Here is a 22206-nt window from a genome sequence, read left to right as displayed (position 1 = left end):
TTGGGTGACAAACTATAACAGCTTTTTTTAATAAACATATCAATGTGGGTGTGAGGCAATTTGATTGTACTTAAAAAGGAGATATATTTTTATTTCATTATCTGTAGAAGTTCCTTCTTCGGTAATGATATCGACAATGCTTGTAGCTTTTATGTAATGTTTTTACTTTTGCATCATGTTAATTTCGTATCTTCTGCTCAATATACCATGTTCCTGCTTTTTACCCAAAATGTCTAACAAAGGTGTTTATTTAGAAATATTTGAGAAAATATTGTATATAACGGTACGGTCATTTATATCCGTTTTTTTCAGGAAACGTTTTCTAACCTTAACATATATGTAGTAAAGTTTGTTTTGATGAGTTGCCTCTGGATGTCACTATTACATTGGGAAACCAGAGATGATTTGGAACCTCCCCTTCTAAGGCTTTTGTTTTTTACTAACAGGACTAAGGAAGGTATTTGAATCAAGCACACCAGTCATTACAGTCACACTTCGTCATTTGCAAATTCGCTTAATTCAGCAGGATGGATTTAAATAACTTTTTTGAAAGTAACCGGCTCCTGTTGGTGAATGTGTTTTTGGATAATGATTGGGACCGAAACAAAACCTCGGACAAAGGACTGCTCCTGGTTTGCTTTTTATTTGGCTTTACCCCTGCTGTTCGTAAATGAGGCTGTGGCTCAGATACGGTACTCTATTCCAGAGGAGGTAAAAGAAGGGACTGTTGTTGGAAATATTGCCAACGATCTTGGGCTTGACATCTCCTCGCTGATTGCTCGACGGTTCCGCGTTGTATCTGGAAGTAAGGACGCTATTTTTGAAGTAAACCAGGGTAATGGCGCTCTGTACGTCAACAAGCATATTGACAGAGAGGAGCTGTGTCAGGGAGGAGGTGCCTGCCTAATGGAGCTCAAAATCCTTGTTGAATCTCCTTTGGAATTACACTACGTAGTTGTAGAAATTACTGATGTAAATAACCAATCTCCTAGTTTTCCTGAAAGGGAACAGATATTCGAAATAGGTGAGCACACATTACCAGGAAAGCGATTTCAACTGCACACTGCTCGAGACCCCGATGCTGGAGTTAACTCAATTCGTACATACATTTTAACATCCAATGAACATTTTGAAGTAGATATCCGCCAAAGTGATGAGGATAAAATACCTTTTTTAGTGCTGAAGAAATCGTTGGACAGAGAACAAACGAACAAACACACGCTGCTGGTTACTGCCGTTGATGGAGGAAAACCTCCAAAATCAGGCACACTTAATGTTTCTATTATTGTTCTGGATAGTAATGACAATCGCCCATTATTTAGTCAGGATACTTGTGGAGGACACGGTGCGTGCAAAGTTTTGGTTGTACTGCAGCTTGATTTCCTATCCTCTGTAAGAAGGGGTCGAACGACTTGTGAGGAAGAACGGCTGTCCACAGGCAGTTCCAACTTTCAGACTTTATCGCAGGGTGATGAACTGAACATTGATGTAGGATTAGCAGGGGTTAGCGTGTTATACAGGGTGTGTTCGCTCGTGTGGGTTTGTGTGTAAATGTGTGTGAATGTGTGTGTGGTCTCTGTAACATAAAGATGAAGCAGAAATCAGTAAACAGGTAATGTAGAGGGATGATACAGTTGTCATCTACATTAAGAAAAGGCACAATTGGTTGGCCTATGCCGCCCTCTATTGGCCAAAGGCCGCAAAAGCATAGCACCGACATATGCTATTACACGAGGCCTAACTATTATAACATAAACACATAACAAAGTACAGGAATGCACACGATTCTATATAATAACTGCAGTGTACATAATAATGCTTACATTAGCCCTGCACTTAATGGGTGATAGCGTTATACATTAATACAGGCTGTGCTGCCACGTGCTCCACATGGCAAGGCTAGCTGCTATGGCTAACTACATGCACTTACATTTTTCATGCACGCACACGCATGTCCACAACACAGACTCCGCCAACACTATATCACAGTTATGCGGTTATAACACAATAGTGACAGCCCGATTGCCATCAATCTCCTTGCTTCCGCTGAACAGCAAGTGCACGTTGCGAAATGGCGCCACATGGTTGAGACCACTTGTAATTCTGTCTAGGGGTCACATGGAATAGTCCAATTAACGGGGGAGTTTTATACAATACTTACCAAATACAAATATATGAAAGCTCAAGTAGGAACTACAATATTTAAAATGAATGCACGGATCACACGAAGGCACAAATAGTGTATTGAATACAGCACTAGGAAAAAACCTTAAAACGAAAAATCTATGATATGTTGAATTGGACAAATTATCTGGAGAAATAAAGTAAGGGAAATGTGGACTATGAAGAAAACAACGTTTTTTGTTTCGAGGCGTCAAAAAGGAAACCTCCCTGCAGGTGAGTGTGAGTTTGTTAAAAGAAATAACGTGAACAAAAACCCAAACCGGAAATGAAGTTACATCACTGTCAAATCGGGTGAAGACTCGAAGCAGGAACAATTATTTTCTTAAAAGGTAACGGATAAAGACTCCGGGTTTGTCAACGGAAAAAAAATATCAAGCAAAACCCCAGATGTTCCTTTTAAATTTAAAAGCCTGCCTAAAAGGAAAACACTTACTCGGTTGTCACAAGGGATTACTGAATCGGAGCGGGTTTCAATTATGAAATAAAATTAAAGCAACTGATTGTGGGGAACCTCCCTTACTGCTTTAAAACCTCAACATTCGATATCAGATGTAAACGACAATCGTCCCATTTCGAACACGCCCTTTTAGAGTTTTAAGGGTGAAAAAAAAGTTCCGGAAATTCTATTTTCTCTGTAAGCGCAACAGACAATGACTTGAATGACAACAGCTATTTCGTTCGTATATAAGAGAAGGGGATAAAAAATGACATACTGTTTTTCCCAAAATTTTAAATTTGGAAACTGGAGTTATTTCAGCCAAAAAAAGCTTTTGCTTTGAGACTTGAAAACTTTTCCATTTCCCAAGTTGTCGCCAAGATTCGGAACCCTCACTAAGCACAACGTCCCCGTGCACGTGTTCATTTGGACAGAACGACAACGCTCCATCATCCTGTATCCGGTCAGCTCTAAGGGGTTCTGCTAAAGGGTGTGGAAGAGATTCCCCCCAATGTAACGCAGGACCTTTGTGCCTAAAGTCAGAGCCTATGACCGATATAGGATATAACGGCTGGTTACTGTTCTCACTGCAGGAATCAGACCACAGTCTCTTTTTTTGGACCGCTATACGGACGGATCAAACACTTCACTCATTCACGGGACGACCGAGAAAAAAACTGAATACTGGTGAAAGACAATGGCAACGTTTCCCGTCAGCAACAGCTACTGTGGTTATCAAACTTGTGGAGCCCAGGAGGCTTTTGCTCTGGATGTTAAAAGTGCAACAAAAGAGATGAGGATAAAAATGTGCTTTTTACCTGATGAACTCGGGGCTCAGTCTCAACACTTTTTCTCATCTTTTAAACATCTGATTGAAGCAGTGCTCTAAACCACAGTTTACACTTCTAAAATCTCCAAAGACTAACATAAAGGGGACACTTTTCACAGCATCCATACAGATCTGGGACAACGGTACATGTTATTTTGGACCCGAATGTTATGGGATTACTTAGTCCCGGCAGCCATGCCAACACACTGTTTCCTACAGAGGGGACATCCACAGAGGTAAATATTTTTTTTATTATGTACAAAAAGTTTTTACCCCGAAAATTTTAAATATCTGTATTTTATAAGGAAAATAAGGGTTTTTTTTCCCTTTGAACCCCCTGGGGTGTAAAACTGTGCTTTCTTGGTGCGAAATTTTTTTTTTTCTTTGTTGGGGGGTGATTATCGGGGTTTTTTGTTTTTTTGCAATGCGAGTATGGGAGGGGAAATCACTATTTTTTACATATATTACGAACATTAAGTAACTAGGGTTAAATTAAAACACACATTTTAAAATAATGAGCATCCAAAGTAATTTTAAAAAAATTGGTAGGGAGCAAAATTTAAAAAGTCTTTTCGGGGTTTTATGGTTTGTGTTAAAAACAACACACCTTTAGTGTTGCTGAGAAACACATAATATATTTAGTTTGACTTTTGGGAAGAGGAACACAAGTACACTTCATTGAGAGTATGGATGACGTTTTATCTCACAGTGTCCTTTACTACTGGACTGTTTGCAACATTATAGCATAAATCAGTCATATGTGATAAAGAAGGAGGTAGTGAAATTAAACAATTATGATTTCGTATGGTATTGTAGCCCATTGGACACAGGGTGTCAGTGTGGCCAAGGTTATGGTTGTGAAGCTCATTCTGCACAGGCCCTGCCCATCTCTGGATCCTCTCCTATCGAGGTGGCATACAGACGGAGTAAACATCGTAGGGCATTTAATAAGATTATCGGGTAATATGTATGTGTGGAAGCTTATGTTTGAGAATGGTAAAGAAATGATTAATTCAGGCTTTTCGTTGAACAATTCCATTGCTGTATTTGCCTTTTCGTTGAGCAATTCCATCGCTGTATTTGCCTGAAGGAAATCCTTATGTTTCGTTTTACAATGGGAGAACAAGGACAAAGACGCCGAGTGAACTGCTGCTGGATGGCCGGGATTTTGTTGCTGGGCTTTGGGGAACTGGTTTTAGCTCAGCTAAGGTACTCTGTTCCAGAAGAAGTAGAAGTTGACTCATCTGTTGGAAATGTTGCAAAGGATTTAGGGCTTGATATCAGCACTTTGACAGACAGGCGGTTCCGTATCGTTTCGGGACCCAATCACGCGCTGTTTTCAGTTGAATCAAAACAATGGAGTATTGTATATTAGAAAAACTGTGGACCGCGAAGAGCTCTGTGATGGTATCAAGGTTTGTTTGATAAATCTAAAAATTGTTGTTGAAAGCCCATTGGAAATCCACTACGTCGGCGTCGAAATAACTGATGTAAATGATCATTCACCGACTTTTCCGGAAAACGAGCAGCGACTGAAATAGCAGAACATACTCCTCCAGGTACTCGATTCCAAATTCATGCTGCCAGAGACCCGGATGTCGGTACACACTCAGTCCAGATATACAAATTGAGCTCAAATATTTTTTTTGATATTGAAGTCAGAGACACGGAGGAGGACAAGATACCATTCTTAGTGCTGAAAAAGCCTTTAGATAGGAGCAAAAGGCAGAACACCGTTTAGTCCTGACGGCTCTTGATGGGGCAGTCCTTCAAAATCAGGGATTCTCAATTTGACTATCACTGTGCTAGATGCAAATGATAATCGCCCTGTGTTTAGCAAAGATATATACACGGTGTCATTAGATGAAAATGCCCCAATAGGAAGCCTTGTTGTAAGAATAAATGCTACAGATTTAGATGAAGCTTTAAATAGTGAAATCGAATACATGTTTGGAAAAACGCAAAAGAAAAAAGTGCAAGACACATTTGAATTAGACAGCGTCACTGGGGAGATTCGAGTGAAAGGAAAAGTAGACTTTGAGGACGCGGAGATTTATAGACTAGATCTGCAAGCTTCAGATAAAGGCCAGCTTCCTTGGACGGCCGAAAGCAGAGTTGTGATAAAAATAAACGATTTGAATGATAACAAGCCAGACATTGAGGTAACATCATTGTCTAAGATAGTCCCAGAAGATTCAAAGCCTGGCACAGTCATATCACTCATCAGTGTTAACGACAGAGATGCAGGGGTTAACGGAAAGGTTATTTGTAAAATATTAGAAAAAGTTCCGTTTGATTTGACGCCATCCATTGAGGAAAACATGTATTCCCTTGTCACAAAGGGGCGTTTAGACAGAGAAATTGTGTCCCATTATGACATCACAATAACAGCGACTGACTGCGGGGAACCTCAACTCTCCACTGTAAAAACCTTGAGTGTTCAGGTGTCAGATGTAAACGACAACAGGCCACATTTTAGTCAGAATCGATTGGAACTTTATTTGGTAGAAAACAATGCCCCTGGTGGATCAATATTTACTGTAAGTGCAGCTGATAATGATCTGAATGAAAATGCAGCAATAACATATCACATTGTCAGAGGCGATGGCCTACTTCGTGATATGACATCTTTCTTAAATATCAACTCTGAAACTGGAGATATTTTGGCGCTGAAAAGCTTTGACTTTGAGACTCTGAAAACGTTCCAGTTCCAAGTTGTTGCCACAGATTCTGGAACTCCGTCACTAAGCAGCAACGTCACAGTGCACGTGTTCATTCTGGATCAGAACGACAACGCTCCAGTCATCCTGTATCCGGTCAGCTCTAACGGATCTGCTGAAGGTGTGGAGGAGATTCCCCGCAATGTGAATGCAGGACACTTGGTGACTAAAGTCAGAGCCTATGACGCTGATATAGGATATAACGGCTGGTTACTGTTCTCACTGCAGGAAGTCACTGACCACAGTCTCTTTGGTTTGGACCGCTATACAGGACGGATCAGAACACTTCGCTCATTCACAGAGACAGACGAGGCTGAGCATAAACTGATCATACTGGTGAAAGACAATGGCAATGTTTCCCTGTCAGCAACAGCTACTGTGGTTGTCAAACTTGTGGAGCCCAGAGAGGCTTTTGCTGCTGCTGATGTTAAAAGTGCAACAAAAGATGATGAGGATAATAATGTGACTTTTTACCTGATGATAACTCTGGGCTCAGTGTCAACACTTTTTCTCATCAGTATCATCATGCTGATTGCAATGCAGTGCTCTAAATCCACAGACTACACTTCTAAATATCTCCAAGAGACTAACTATGATGGGACACTGTGTCACAGCATCCAGTACAGATCTGGAGACAAGCGGTACATGTTAGTTGGACCCAGAATGAGTATAGGATCTACTATAGTCCCAGGCAGCCATGCCAACACACTGGTGCTTCCTGACAGGAGGGGGACATCCACAGAGGTAAGATAAATACATATTACAACTCTCTTACATCCCATATAGTACTGCTGCGGCAATTGAAAAAGTTTGATATCAAATGACATTGAATCATATTCTACATTAAAACTTCAATTGTATTCATAGAAACAGGGTCTGCCGTTGAGATATATTCATCCTATCTGGCTGAAATCACTTGTTTTTGCATACTGTATCTATGTTGTTGGATAGTTTGTTGTGTACAGTTGATCTTATTGCTGTTTGTCAAAGCTAAATCAGTTCCTGCACCTCTGAGTGCAAAACAAACTGTTGCTGTCCGTGGTGCTGGACATAGTTTTCTGTAGACATCCATTCATTTTGGCAAAGAAACAAAGAACTTCATAGTTTAGAGTCATAGAAATGATTGCTTAAGTAAGAGATGATTGTGACTCTCGTGCATTAATTGTTAACTGCAAAACAAAGTACTTCTTGACAGGAGGGGGGGCATCTGGATGAGCAAGACATATTTTAATTTAAACTGTTGGGTGACAAACTATAACAGCTTTTTTTAATAAACATATCAATGTGGGTGTGAGGCAATTTGATTGTACTTAAAAAGGAGTTATATTTTTATTTCATTATCTGTAGAAGTTCCTTCTTCGGTAATGATATCGACAATGCTTGTAGCTTTTATGTAATGTTTTTACTTTTGCATCATGTTAATTTCGTATCTTCTGCTCAATATACCATGTTCCTGCTTTTTACCCAAAATGTCTAACAAAGGTGTTTATTTAGAAATATTTGAGAAAATATTGTATATAACGGTACGGTCATTTATATCCGTTTTTTTCAGGAAACGTTTTCTAACCTTAACATATATGTAGTAAAGTTTGTTTTGATGAGTTGCCTCTGGATGTCACTATTACATTGGGAAACCAGAGATGATTTGGAACCTCCCCTTCTAAGGCTTTTGTTTTTTACTAACAGGACTAAGGAAGGTATTTGAATCAAGCACACCAGTCATTACAGTCACACTTCGTCATTTGCAAATTCGCTTAATTCAGCAGGATGGATTTAAATAACTTTTTTTGAAAGTAACCGGCTCCTGTTGGTGAATGTGTTTTTGGATAATGATTGGGACCGAAACAAAACCTCGGACAAAGGACTGCTCCTGGTTTGCTTTTTATTTGTCTTTACCCCTGCTGTTCGTAAATGAGGCTGTGGCTCAGATACGGTACTCTATTCCAGAGGAGGTAAAAGAAGGGACTGTTGTTGGAAATATTGCCAACGATCTTGGGCTTGACATCTCCTCGCTGATTGCTCGACGGTTCCGCGTTGTATCTGGAAGTAAGGACGCTATTTTTGAAGTAAACCAGGGTAATGGCGCTCTGTACGTCAACAAGCATATTGACAGAGAGGAGCTGTGTCAGGGAGGAGGTGCCTGCCTAATGGAGCTCAAAATCCTTGTTGAATCTCCTTTGGAATTACACTACGTAGTTGTAGAAATTACTGATGTAAATAACCAATCTCCTAGTTTTCCTGAAAGGGAACAGATATTCGAAATAGGTGAGCACACATTACCAGGAAAGCGATTTCAACTGCACACTGCTCGAGACCCCGATGCTGGAGTTAACTCAATTCGTACATACATTTTAACATCCAATGAACATTTTGAAGTAGATATCCGCCAAAGTGATGAGGATAAAATACCTTTTTTAGTGCTGAAGAAATCGTTGGACAGAGAACAAACGAACAAACACACGCTGCTGGTTACTGCCGTTGATGGAGGAAAACCTCCAAAATCAGGCACACTTAATGTTTCTATTATTGTTCTGGATAGTAATGACAATCGCCCATTATTTAGTCAGGATACTTGTGGAGGACACGGTGCGTGCAAAGTTTTGGTTGTACTGCAGCTTGATTTCCTATCCTCTGTAAGAAGGGGTCGAACGACTTGTGAGGAAGAACGGCTGTCCACAGGCAGTTCCAACTTTCAGACTTTATCGCAGGGTGATGAACTGAACATTGATGTAGGATTAGCAGGGGTTAGCGTGTTATACAGGGTGTGTTCGCTCGTGTGGGTTTGTGTGTAAATGTGTGTGAATGTGTGTGTGGTCTCTGTAACATAAAGATGAAGCAGAAATCAGTAAACAGGTAATGTAGAGCAGTGATTCTTAAACTAGGGGTCGCGACCCCAAACGGGGTCGGCAAAAACTTCCGTGGGGTCGCAAAATTATTTGTTACTTCAGTCGGAAATTAGCTGTTATAACACCTGGTGAAACAACGAAAAATAAAATGTCAATACAATGAAAATCTGCCTTTTTCTCATTCCTACACGCTGTTAAGAGGGAGAGAGAGAGAGAAAAAAAAAAGTTGCCCAGCTTTAAATGGCGTTTCGAATCGTTTATTGGTCCTATGATAGAAACAATGTAACAATCTGCGCCCACTGTTCAAACTCAATTTCTTCCCGGTTTTTTTACAATACGTCATAGTTAACTCGCCACGTTACTAGCCACGTTTGTGATACTAGCCACTTTTTTAGCCACTAGCCTAGTTATAACTTTCATCAAAAATGGACAGGTGGCTGCTAAAAAACAATGATTTGAGCTCAGAAGTGCCATCTACCTCCAGTTGTGCACCTACTCCTCCGCGATCCTCAGATGGGACAAGTTTGGCCGGTGGTGAGAATAAAAAAGACCCACCAACGAGGCGTCGCCGATACCTGAAAGAATTTCTTAAATATGGATTCACGTGCCAGGTAAAACATGAGCTCGACCACCCACAGTGTGTTATTTGCGGCGATGTTCTGGCACATGAAAGTTTAAAGCCCACAAAAATGAGACGACATCTCGAAAGCCGACATCCAGATGATGCTCAGAAACCCATGACATTTTTTTTACGAAAAGAAGCTGCGCTGCATGGGCAAAAGACCGTTGTGCATAGCCAAGCTACTGTGCCCACCAAAGCCTTGGCAGCGTCATACAAAGTGGCCCACCTTGTAGCCAAAGCACAAAAGCCACACACAATTGCTGAAAGCCTCATCCTTCCTGCAGCAATTGCGATGACCACAGCAATGCATGGTGAAAAGATCGCAAGTGTGCTTAAACAGATTCCCCTCTCCAATGATACCATGTCCAAACGCATTAACGACATCGCTAATGATATGAAATGCCAGCTCATCGAGAGAGTGAAAAACAGCCGGTTTTCTTTGCAGTTAGACGAGTCTACTGACTTGACTAATGTAGCCCATTTAATGGTTTTCATTCGCTACAGTCATGACGGGAAACTGCATGAGGACATGCTGTGCTGCTCTCCGATGGAAGGAAGATGTACTGGTGGAGACATTTTTAACTGTCTTAATGGTTGGATGGAGGAGACAGGCCTGGATTGGGATAAATGCATAAGCATATGCACTGACGGTGCCGGGGCTATGATGGGAAAACACAAAGGGCTGAAAGCCAAGGTCCTTAGCGTTGCACCACATGTCAAGTTCACACACTGCATTATCCATAGGGAGGCCCTGGCATCCAAGACACTTGAACCCGAGCTTAACAATGTTCTTCAAACAGCAATCCAAATAGTGAATTCGATCAAATCGCGCCCTTTAAATTCACGACTCTTCGCCCTTCTCTGCCAGGAAATGGGGTCTGCACATGAATCCCTTCTTTTTCATTCAGAGGTAAGGTGGCTTTCACGGGGCAAAGTTCTTACACGCCTGTTCGAGTTGCGAAGCGAGGTGCGCACCTTCCTCTCAGACGTGCATTCCCCTCTTGCAGACCATCTCACTGACTCGAGATGGTTATCACGTCTTGCATACCTGGCGTGCATATTTGACAAATTAAATAGTCTCAACCTGTCACTACAAGGCCCCAGCACAAACATCCTGACCCTCTCAGACAAAGTGAATGCTTTCACAAAAAAATTGCAGCGTTGGGCAGCCCGTGCAGAGAGTGGGGACTTTGAAATGTTCTCGGAGCTGCACGACTTTTTGGAGAGTGACATGAATGCCAATTCATTGAAAGAGTCAATAACCTGTCATCTTCGTAGTCTCCTCGACAAATTCAATAAGTATTTCCTCACGGAGAATGTAGAGCCTTTTGACTGGGTACGACAACCATTCACCAACTGCTCCTCAAACAACCTGCCATCTGAGCTCGAGGATGCGCTGATTGAGCTGTCCAGCGACCGCACATTGCAGGCGTCGTTTGCCTCAAAAACTCTAGATGAATTCTGGCTGTCAGTTGTGCAGGAATACCCCGGGTTGTCCAAGGCTGCCATGGACATCCTCACGCCGTTTGGATCAACCTATCTGTGCGAAAAGACATTTTCGTCCCTGGCCTACATAAAGAACAAATACAGATGTCGTCTCAACAGCATGGAGGAGAATCTTCGTGTTGCTGTGAGCAGCATCGATCCCCGAATTGACCTGCTATGCTCGCGGAAGCAGGCCCATCCTTCTCATTGACATGGCGTCCGTATAAGAGGAAGTGAGATCGTTCCAATCATACACACTCTCTGTTGACTCTTGACTCCCGTTTGATTTGGACATTTGTTTCATTGCTTTGTTTGTTCCAGTTCTTGTTTGCGTTAATAAATTGTTGCCGCCCAGGCCTTTTCTTACACATTGCCTATTTGTTTTTGCTTGATTGACAGTCGTTACCATGGGTTTGCAATGCATAACGTTGTCCTGGCAACGCGATTTACAGCCCGCCCCCAAACAACCAAACTGCAGATGGCATTGCTGTTTCTTTCAAAATGTATGACTATCACTCAAATCATTGGAGACGCAAACTCGTAAATTAATTCACACAAAATCGTTCCTTTTCCATAAAATAATCGTCATACATTGTTAATTTGTTTGGATTGGAACAAAAAATCGGTTGCTACGGAAACGTGACGTCACACTTACACACTTTTGGGAAAGTGGGGTCACCAAACCTCTCCAGTTTTTTTTGTGGGGTCGTCAGACAAAAAGTTTAAGAACCACTGATGTAGAGGGATGATACAGTTGTCATCTACATTAAGAAAAGGCACAATTGGTTGGCCTATGCCGCCCTCTATTGGCCAAAGGCCGCAAAAGCATAGCACCGACATATGCTATTACACGAGGCCTAACTATTATAACATAAACACATAACAAAGTACAGGAATGCACACGATTCTATATAATAACTGCAGTGTACATAATAATGCTTACATTAGCCCTGCACTTAATGGGTGATAGCGTTATACATTAATACAGGCTGTGCTGCCACGTGCTCCACATGGCAAGGCTAGCTGCTATGGCTAACTACATGCACTTACATTTTTCATGCACGCACACGCATGTCCACAACACAGACTCCGCCAACACTATATCACAGTTATGCGGTTATAACACAATAGTGACAGCCCGATTGCCATCAATCTCCTTGCTTCCGCTGAACAGCAAGTGCACGTTGCGAAATGGCGCCACATGGTTGAGACCACTTGTAATTCTGTCTAGGGGTCACATGGAATAGTCCAATTAACGGGGGAGTTTTATACAATACTTACCAAATACAAATATATGAAAACCGCTATACAGGACGGATCAGAACACTTCGCTCATTCACAGAGACAGACGAGGCTGAGCATAAACTGATCATACTGGTGAAAGACAATGGCAACGTTTACCTGTCAGCAACAGCTACTGTGGTTGTCAAACTTGTGGAGCCCAGAGAGGCTTTTGCTGCTGCTGATGTTAAAAGTGCAACAAAAGATGATGAGGATATTAATGTGACTTTTTACCTGATGATAACTTTGGGTTCAGTCTCAACACTTTTTCTCATCAGCATCATCGTGCTGATTGCAATGCAGTGCTCTAAATCCACAGACTATAGCCTACTTCTAAATATCTTCAAGAGACTAACTATGATGGGACACTGTGTCACAGCATCCAGTACATATCTGGAGACAAGCGGTACATGTTAGTTGGACCCAGAATGAGTATAGGATCTACAATAGTCCCGGGCAGCCATGCCAACACACTAGTGCTTCCTGACAGGAGGGGGACATCTACTGAAGTTAATATATTTTTATTATGTACACAAAGATTTTACACGAAAATATTAACTAGTCTGTATGTTGTATAAGGGTATATATATTGGGTTTGTTTGCCGTTGAACTCCCTGCAGGTGTAAAACTGTGCTTTCTATGGTGCTGAAATATTTTTTTCTTTGTTGGGGGTGATTATCTGGGTTTTTCTGTTTTTTTGCAATGCGATGTATCGATGGGAATACTCACTATGTTTTACATAATATTTACTGAACATTAAGTTACTATGTGTAATTAAAGACACACATTGTTTATCAATCATGAGCATCCAAAGTAGGCTAATGTTTAACAAAATTGAGCTATGGAGCAGATTTAAAATACGTCTGTTTTCAGGTGTTATGGTTTGTGTTACCAATTTTCTAACACACTCTGATTAAGGGTTGCTGAGAAACACATAATATATTTAGTTTGACTTTCGGGAAGAGGAACACAAGTACACTTCATTGAGAGTACGGATGACGTTTTATCTCACAGTGTCCTTTACTACTGGACTGTTTGCAACATTATAGCATAAATCAGTCATATGTGATAAAGAAGGAGGTAGTGAAATTAAACAATTATGATTTCGTATGGTATTGTAGCCCACTGGACACAGGGTGTCAGTGTGGCCAAGGTTATGGTTGTGAAGCTCATTCTGCACAGGCCCTGCCCATCTCTGGATCTCTCCTATCGAGGTGGCATACAGACGGAGTAAACATCGTAGGGCATTTAATATGATTATCGGGTAATATGTATGTGTGGAAGCTTATTATGTTACGAGAAAGCATTTAATATTTCCCTGCAAGTTTGTACATACTTATAGAAACATGTGTCCTGCACCTCTTCATATCATGACCATCACTAGTAGAATTTCAACAAATAATAAGTCGCTTCGAAACCAATGACTTCTTATGTTTGTTGTTGTTTGTTATGGAGGCATTTGTTTGTGGCAAAGTTACTCTGGTAACTAAGCAATGAACACTGAACTCTTGGGACAATGAAATCATTATGTACATAGTAGTGGTTGCTGTATATGTTTTGCAGTCAACGGGCAAAACAATGTTGTACTGAAGTTTTAAATGTAAATCTTTTTTTAGATACATTACTTTGTATAAAACAACACATGAAGCTGCTTCAATTATAACAATCCTTAACGAATTTTAGTTTTGTATTGACCATGTCTTCTTTTGCTCTCCATCTTTGCAGGTAGATTAATGACAACACATAACTTTTTCACAAATAACATCTTAATACAATTCAAAGTTGTATGAATGTTGTCCTCTTGGTGTCACTGTAACATCGACGTTGCCCTAATAGACTTCGTCCCTCCCATGACAAAGCTTTTGTTTGGTACCTCACGGCAGATGATACATTCGATTTGAAAACGGGAGTCGAATAGGACAGTGTGGTGGTATGATATATACCAATATTGCCGCAGAAAAAAGTTAATGCTGTTGGATAACGATGGGGACTCTACGACAATATTGTTCAAGTAACAGTGTTTGGTTTTATTTTTGTTTTTCTTTATTGCTGATTTTCGGGAAGCATGCTTTGGCTGAATTGAGGTACTCTATTCCAGAGGAGATGAAAGAAGGGACTTCTGTTGGGAATGTTGCAAAGGATCTTGGTCTGGATAAAACCTCTTTGATTGATCGACGATTTCGAGTTGTGTCTGGATCTAAGGATGCTTTTTTCGAGGTAAACCCGAACAATGGTGCGTTACAGATTCTTAAAAAAATTGACAGAGAGGAGCTGTGTCAGGGGAGCGGTGTATGCACAATTGAGTTGAAGATCCTTGTTGAAAACCCTTTGGAAATGCACCATGTTGCTGTAGAAATTACTGATGTAAATGATCACTCTCCCGGTTTTCCTGAGAAGGAACAGCAATTTAAAATAGCAGAACATACATCTCCGGGAACCCGTTTCCAACTGCATGCAGCCCGCGATCCTGACGCAGGAATTAACTCCATCCGCACATATACATTAACGTCAAACGATCAATTTGAAATAGATGTTAGTCAAAGCGATGAGGATAAAACGCCATATTTAGTGCTGAAGAAGCCCTTAGATAGGGAACAAAAGAGCAAACATGCACTTTTTGTAACAGCAGTTGATGGAGGTAAACCTCAAAGATCAGGCACACTAAATGTGTCTATAATTGTTCTTGACATCAACGATAACCGTCCAGTGTTTATACAGGATACCTATCAAGTAGAAATATATGAAAACGTCCCAGTCGGTACTATTGTTACACGAGTGAATGCAACAGATCCAGATGAAGGGAATAATGGAGAAATAGAGTACAGCCTCAGCAAAACATTAGCGCGTAACGTGTATGATATATTTGAATTAAATAGTGCAAGTGGAGAAATTAAATTGAAAGGTGCGGTGGATTTTGAAGAATCCGAGATATACAAGATAGATGTTGAGGCATGTGATAAGGGAGTGCCTCCATTAACAAGCCGGTGTAGAGTTATTATTAAAGTAAAAGACGTCAATGATAATCCCCCAGAAATAGAAGTAACATCACTGACTAATACAGTTTCTGAAGACTCGAAGCCTGGCACAGTGATTTCACTTATTAGTGTTACGGATAAAGACTCCGGTGTCAACGGAAAGATAATATCAAGCATAACCTCAGTCGTTCCTTTTGAATTAAAGCCGTCTTATAAGGAAAACATATATTCAGTTGTCACAAAAGGATTTTTAGATCGAGAGGAGGTGTCACATTACGAATTAACAATAAAAGCCACTGATTTTGGGGAACCTCTCTTATCTAATTTTAAAACACTCAACATTCAGATTTCAGATGTAAACGACAACAGACCACTATTCTCTCGGAATACATTACAGTTTTACCTCTCAGAAAATAACGTGGCTGGAGGGTCAATATTTTCTGTAAGCGCAACAGATAAAGATATGAATGACAACGCAATAATCTCTTATCAAATAGCGAGAGAAAACGAACTAGCAATGTTTCTCAGTGTAAATTCAGATAACGGACACATTTCTGCGCTAAAAAGCTTTGACTTTGAGACTCTGAAAACGTTCCAGTTCCAAGTTGTCGCCACAGATTCTGGAACTCCGTCACTAAGCAGCAACGTCACAGTGCACGTGTTCATTCTGGATCAGAATGACAACGCTCCAGTCATCCTGTATCCGGTCAGCTCTAACGGTTCTGCTGAAGGTGTGGAGGAGATTCCCCGCAATGTGAACGCAGGACACTTGGTGACTAAAGTCAGAGCCTATGACGCTGATATAGGATATAACGGCTGGTTACTGTTCTCACTGCAGGAAGTCACTGACCACAGTCTCTTTAGTTTGGACCGCTATACAGGACAGATCAGAACACTTCGCTCATTCACAGAGACAGACGAGGCTGAGCATAAACTGATCATACTGGTGAAAGACAATGGCAACGTTTCCCTGTCAGCAACAGCTACTGTGGTTGTCAAACTTGTGGAGCCCAGAGAGGCTTTTGCTGCTGCTGATGTTAAAAGTGCAACAAAAGATGATGAGGATAATAATGTGACTTTTTACCTGATGATAACTCTGGGCTCAGTCTCAACACTTTTTCTCATCAGTATCATTGTGCTGATTGCAATGCAGTGCTCTAAATCCACAGACTATACTTCTAAATATCTCCAAGAGACTAACTATGATGGGACACTGTGTCACAGCATCCAGTACAGATCTGGAGACAAGCGGTACATGTTAGTTGGACCCAGAATGAGTATAGGATCTACTATAGTCCCAGGCAGCCACGCCAACACACTGGTGCTCCCTGAGAGGAGGGGGACATCCACAGAGGTAAGACTTTTAAAATGTTTACGAGAAAGCATTTCATATTTCCCTGCGAGTTTGTACATACTTAGAGAAACATGTGTCCAGCACCTCTTCATATCATGACCATCACTAGTAGAATATCAACAAATAAGAAGTCACTTCGAAACCAATGACTTCCTATGTTTGTTGTTGTGTGTTATGGAGGCATTTGTTCGTGGCAAAGTTACTCTGATAACTGAGCAATGAACACTGAACTCTTGGGACAATGAAACCATTATGTACATAGCAGTGGTTGCTGTACTGTATATGGTTTGCAAACAACGGGCAAAACAATGTTGTACTGAAGTTTTAAATGTAAATCTTTTTTTTAGATACATTACTTTGTATAAAACAACACATGAAGCTGCTTCGATTATAACAATCCTTAACGAATTTTAGTTTTGTGTTGACCATGTCTTCTTTTGCTTTCCATCTTTGCAGGTAGATTAATTAACATAACTTTTTCACAAATAACATCTTAATACAATTCAAAGTTGTAAGAATGTTGTCCTCTTGGTGTCACTGTAACATCGACGTGGCCCTAAAAGACTTTGTCCCTCCCATGACAAAGCTTTTGTTTGGTACCTCACGGCAGATGATACATTCGATTTGAAAACGGGAGTCGAATAGGACAGTGTGGTGGTATGATATATACCATTATTGCCGCAGAAAAAAGCTAATGCTGTTGGATAACGATGGGGACTCTACGACAATATCGTTCAAGTAACAGTCGTTGGTTTTATTTTTGTTTTTCTTTATTGCTGATTTTCGGGAAGCATGCTTTGGCTGAATTGAGGTACTCTATTCCAGAGGAGATGAAAGAAGGGACTTTTGTTGGGAATGTTGCAAAGGATCTTGGTCTGGATAAAACCTCTTTGATTGATCGACGATTTCGAGTTGTGCCTGGATCTAAGGATGCTTTTTTCGAGGTAAACCCGAACAATGGTGCGTTACAGATTCTTAAAAAAATTGACAGAGAGGAGCTGTGTCAGGGGAGTGGTGTATGCACAGTTGAGTTGAAGATCCTTGTTGAAAACCCTTTGGAAATACACTATGTTGTTGTGGACATTACTGATGTAAATGATCACGCTCCTATTTTTTCTGAAAATGAACAACAATTTAAAATAGCAGAACATACATCTCCGGGAACCCGATTTGATCTGCACGCCGCCCGTGATCCTGACGCAGGAATTAACTCCATCCGCACATATACATTAACGTCTAACGATCACTTTGAAATAGATGTTAGTCAAAGCGATGAGGATAAAATACCATTTTTAGTGCTGAAGAAGCCCTTAGATAGGGAAAAAAACCGCAAACATGCACTTTTTGTAACAGCAGTTGATGGAGGTAAACCTCAAAGATCAGGCACACTAAATGTGTCTATAATTGTTCTTGACATCAACGATAACCGTCCAGTGTTTATACAGGATACCTATCAAGTAGAAATATATGAAAACGTCCCAGTCGGTACTATTGTTACAAGGGTGAATGCAACTGATCCAGATGAAGGGAATAATGGAGAACTAGAGTACAGCCTCAGCAAAACATTAGCGCGTAAAGTGTATGATATATTTGAATTAAATAGTGCAAGTGGAGAAATTAAATTGAAAGGTGCGGTGGATTTTGAAGAATCCGAGATATACAAACTTGATGTTCAAGCTTCTGACAAAGGAACGCCTCCATTAACAAGTCGGTGTCGAGTAAGTGTTAAAGTAAAAGACGTCAACGATAATCCACCTGAAATAGAAGTCACATCACTGTCTAATACAGTGTCTGAAGACTCAAAGCCAGGCACAGTTATTTCACTTGTTAGTGTTACGGATAAAGACTCCGGTGTAAATGGAAAAATTATCTCAGGTTTAACCGAGGAAGATCCCTTTGAATTAAAACCTTCTTTTAAGGAAAATACTTACTCAATTGTAACTAAGGGATTACTAAATCGAGAGAAGGTTTCACATTATGAAATAACAATAAAAGCCAGTGATTGTGGAGAACCTCCCTTATCTACGTTTAAAACTCTCAACATTCAGATATCAGATGTAAACGACAATCGTCCTCATTTCAAACACACGCCTTTAAAGTTTTATCTGGTAGAAAATAATGTTGCCGGCAATTCTATTTTCTCTGTAAGCGCAACAGACAATGACTTGAATGACAATGCAGCTATTTCGTATCGTATAGTGAGAGAACGGAATCAAAATGACATAATGTCTTTCCTAAATATTAACTCTGAAACTGGAGATATTTCTGCGCTAAAAAGCTTTGACTTTGAGACTCTGAAAACGTTCCAGTTCCAAGTTGTCGCCACAGATTCTGGAACTCCGTCACTAAGCAGCAACGTCACAGTGCACGTGTTCATTCTGGATCAGAATGACAACGCTCCAGTCATGCTGTATCCGGTCAGTTCTAACGGTTCTGCTGAAAGTGTGGAGGAGATTCCCCGCAATGTGAACGCAGGACACTTTGTGACTAAAGTCAGAGCCTATGACGCTGATATAGGATATAACGGCTGGTTACTGTTCTCACTGCAGGAAGTCACTGACCACAGTATCTTTGGTTTGGACCGCTATACAGGACGGATCAGAACACTTCGCTCATTCACAGAGACAGACGAGGCTGAGCATAAACTGATCATACTGGTGAAAGACAATGGCAACGTTTCCCTGTCAGCAACAGCTACTGTGGTTATCAAACTTGTGGAGCCCAGAGAGGCTTTTGCTGCTGCTGATGTTAAAAGTGCAACAAAGGATGATGAGGATAATAACGTGACTTTTTACCTGATGATAACTCTGGGCTCAGTCTCAACACTTTTTCTCATCAGTATCATCGTGCTGATTGCAATGCAGTGCTCTAAATCCACAGACTACACTTCTAAATATCTCCAAGAGACTAACTATGATGGGACACTGTGTCACAGCATCCAGTACAGATCTGGAGACAAGCGGTACATGTTAGTTGGACCCAGAATGAGTATAGGATCTACTATAGTCCCGGGCAGCCATGCCAACACACTAGTGCTTCCTGACAGGAGGGGGACATCTATAGAGGTAAGACCAAACGTTTTAATCTCTCCTTAACAACGCTAAACTTAATTCGGTTTGAATAATCTTATCTCCGATTTAGGGATTTGAATATAAACTTTCTTTCGAAGCTTGTGTATCTGAATCTATGGTTAAAGCTTTGGTTGTCTGTATTCGAGGGACATACCAGTATTATGTTAAAGCTGGCAACAGTAAGTTTTTCATGGTAAACAACGCTTTTACCAGAAATAAAAAGAGAGCCCTGTTAATAATATTTATTTACAATGGAAATCTTAGCTACTTTCGTGTTGTCTACTTCTGATATGCTGGTGGTTTGGATGCATGAATGCTTTTGCTGTCCGTGGTACTGAATTATTCTTAATCATGTCATTCTTGCTTTGGCACAACCCGACATTTTCATTTGAAGCTTTGTAATTGTCGTTAATATAATGTTCAGTCGGTTTTGTCTCCGTGGACTATCGCTTTAATGATGGTGGTGTTACCGGCACCAGACCTAGCGGTAATCTGGACCAGCAGCAAGGGTTACACAGGCTAGGGAGCACTGTGTAGCCAACATATAAACAGTGTCTGTGGATTAATAAAGTGAGGACCAGAGTAAACGTCTTACTCAGGTCACAGAACGTTTATTTCTGACATGCATTACATACAGTTCAGTCACATGAATCAAAATGATTTAAAATATATTCCACATGAACAAGAATTGGCCTAACTGGAAATGTGAATATATACCCAAATAATATAACTCAAAACACACTCACGTGACCATCATACCTACAGATACTCATATTTTAATACAGTCCTGCTAATACTCATTCAACACACACACACACACACACACACACACACACACACACACACACACACACACACACACACACACACACACACACACACACACACACACACACACACACACACACACACACACACACACACACACAGGTGAAAAAGTGACACGTGAAAATATGGCGCGACCACGCCATGTTACGGAGTAGCCTGAACCGTGAAACTAGCTCAACCATGGCACCGGACACCTCCAATCCCCCCTCCCCATTGCTCCCCGGGCGCTGCACAATAGCTGCCCACTGCTCCTAGTACTAGGATGGGTTAAATGCAGAGGACCAATTTCACTGTGTGTGCTCTGCTGTGTGCATGTATGTGACTAATAAAGAGGGTTTCATCCTCCAATTCTATCTATCTAACTATCCAAGATGCTTCATAGAAAAGGATTATCTCCAAAACATCAGCGAGAAAACTTTTAGAGAAGTCACCACAGCCCAGCATGTTAAACACTGAGTCCACACAACAGTACAGAACAATTCTGTCAACCTCAATGTCCCATTTCCAAATGTTACATAACTAGCTATTTTCAGGATGTGAATATGACATTTAGATGACTCGTGGTCCTTCACGGCTTCCAATTTCAGGTTTCTTGTCCCCACGATGAAGTTGTTTGACCTGTGAGCGTCTGATGCGTACTGACGACAGGCTGAGCAGTACATGGTCTGGCTCGTTTCCTCGTAGGCCTACACCAACCTGTCGCGATCTGTTGTTCGCCATCTCTCATTAAAAAAGGGCTCAGCCTTTTTTTCGCTGGTAGGTCTACCCCCCCTCCTGTACACTCTCCTCGGCGGGTATTTTCACCCCGGTGATGTAACGCCACATGTTTGGTTTACACTAGCAACTGTGATGGCCGCAGGTTTAGGTAGCCTCCTGCAACATTATTTATCCCTCCGCAACAAATAGTTCCACTTTGATTAGCCTACTTTGATTTAAGCGGGGAGTAATAATTGTGGATAAGGATTTGTAGATGGCGCTCTGGCACTGCTGTGGATACATTAGGGAAAATATAGCGACAGGCTCAGCTCATGCGCATGTCAGAAACAAACGAACTCTGACCCGAGCAAGACGTTAACTTTGGTCCTCTCTTTATTAATCCACAGGTACTGAAAAACTGACTTTCTGTCTTTACCTTGCATCAATATACAGTATAATGTAAATGCATTGTCAATAGTTTTGTAATGTTTAACATGATTTTTGACATGTGTGTAACAAAGATGGAAATTAACTTTTTTGCTCACCGGCCATTTCGGCTGGTGGATTCTAAAATGTACCAGCCACTCAACCTTTTTACCAGCCACTTTTTATACGTAATATATATATATATGCATTAATGTTTACAATATAATAGGGTATATATATATATATATATATATATATATATATATATATTTTTTTATCAGTAGGCCTACCAACTACTTTTTCATCAGAATTGATTATACAATAAGTAGGTGTTACCAAGGAACTGAGTTGCAAATGTTACACTCTTACTGCATATGATATGATAAACAATACACAAGTATCTGCCATGTTAAGTAATGTTTATTCTGGGAAACATTGTGCCATTAAACTTCA

The 22206-nt window shown here is 40.8% G+C and overlaps 4 protein-coding genes and 1 pseudogene across 4 annotated transcripts in view; all 5 read left to right on the top strand.

Moving 5' to 3' along the window:
- LOC134859312 (protocadherin alpha-C2-like) overlaps nt 1-22206 on the top strand; it is a 184521-nt gene that overhangs the window by 13078 nt on the left and 149237 nt on the right. The window lies entirely within an intron of this gene.
- On the top strand, nt 589-7861 carry LOC134860099 (protocadherin alpha-3-like). Its single transcript, XM_063876941.1, has 3 exons — nt 589-1297; nt 5259-6913; nt 7856-7861. Exons 1-3 carry the CDS (start codon nt 589-591, stop codon nt 7859-7861), a joined length of 2370 nt encoding a protein of 789 aa, XP_063733011.1.
- Nucleotides 7999-17197, top strand: LOC134860097 (protocadherin alpha-3-like). The gene is made up of 3 exons (XM_063876940.1): nt 7999-8674; nt 15060-16732; nt 17189-17197. Exons 1-3 carry the CDS (start codon nt 7999-8001, stop codon nt 17195-17197), a joined length of 2358 nt encoding a protein of 785 aa, XP_063733010.1.
- LOC134860098 (protocadherin beta-6-like) lies at nt 12082-13637 on the top strand (annotated as a pseudogene).
- LOC134860096 (protocadherin alpha-8-like) lies at nt 17375-19827 on the top strand. The gene has a single exon (XM_063876939.1). It carries the CDS (start codon nt 17443-17445, stop codon nt 19825-19827), a length of 2385 nt encoding a protein of 794 aa, XP_063733009.1. The 5' UTR covers nt 17375-17442.

This window comes from Eleginops maclovinus, chromosome 23 (assembly GCF_036324505.1).
Source record: "Eleginops maclovinus isolate JMC-PN-2008 ecotype Puerto Natales chromosome 23, JC_Emac_rtc_rv5, whole genome shotgun sequence".
Taxonomy (NCBI): domain Eukaryota; kingdom Metazoa; phylum Chordata; class Actinopteri; order Perciformes; family Eleginopidae; genus Eleginops; species Eleginops maclovinus.
Note: the sequence above shows the minus strand (reverse complement) of the source record. Positions and strands in the feature narration are given on the sequence as shown.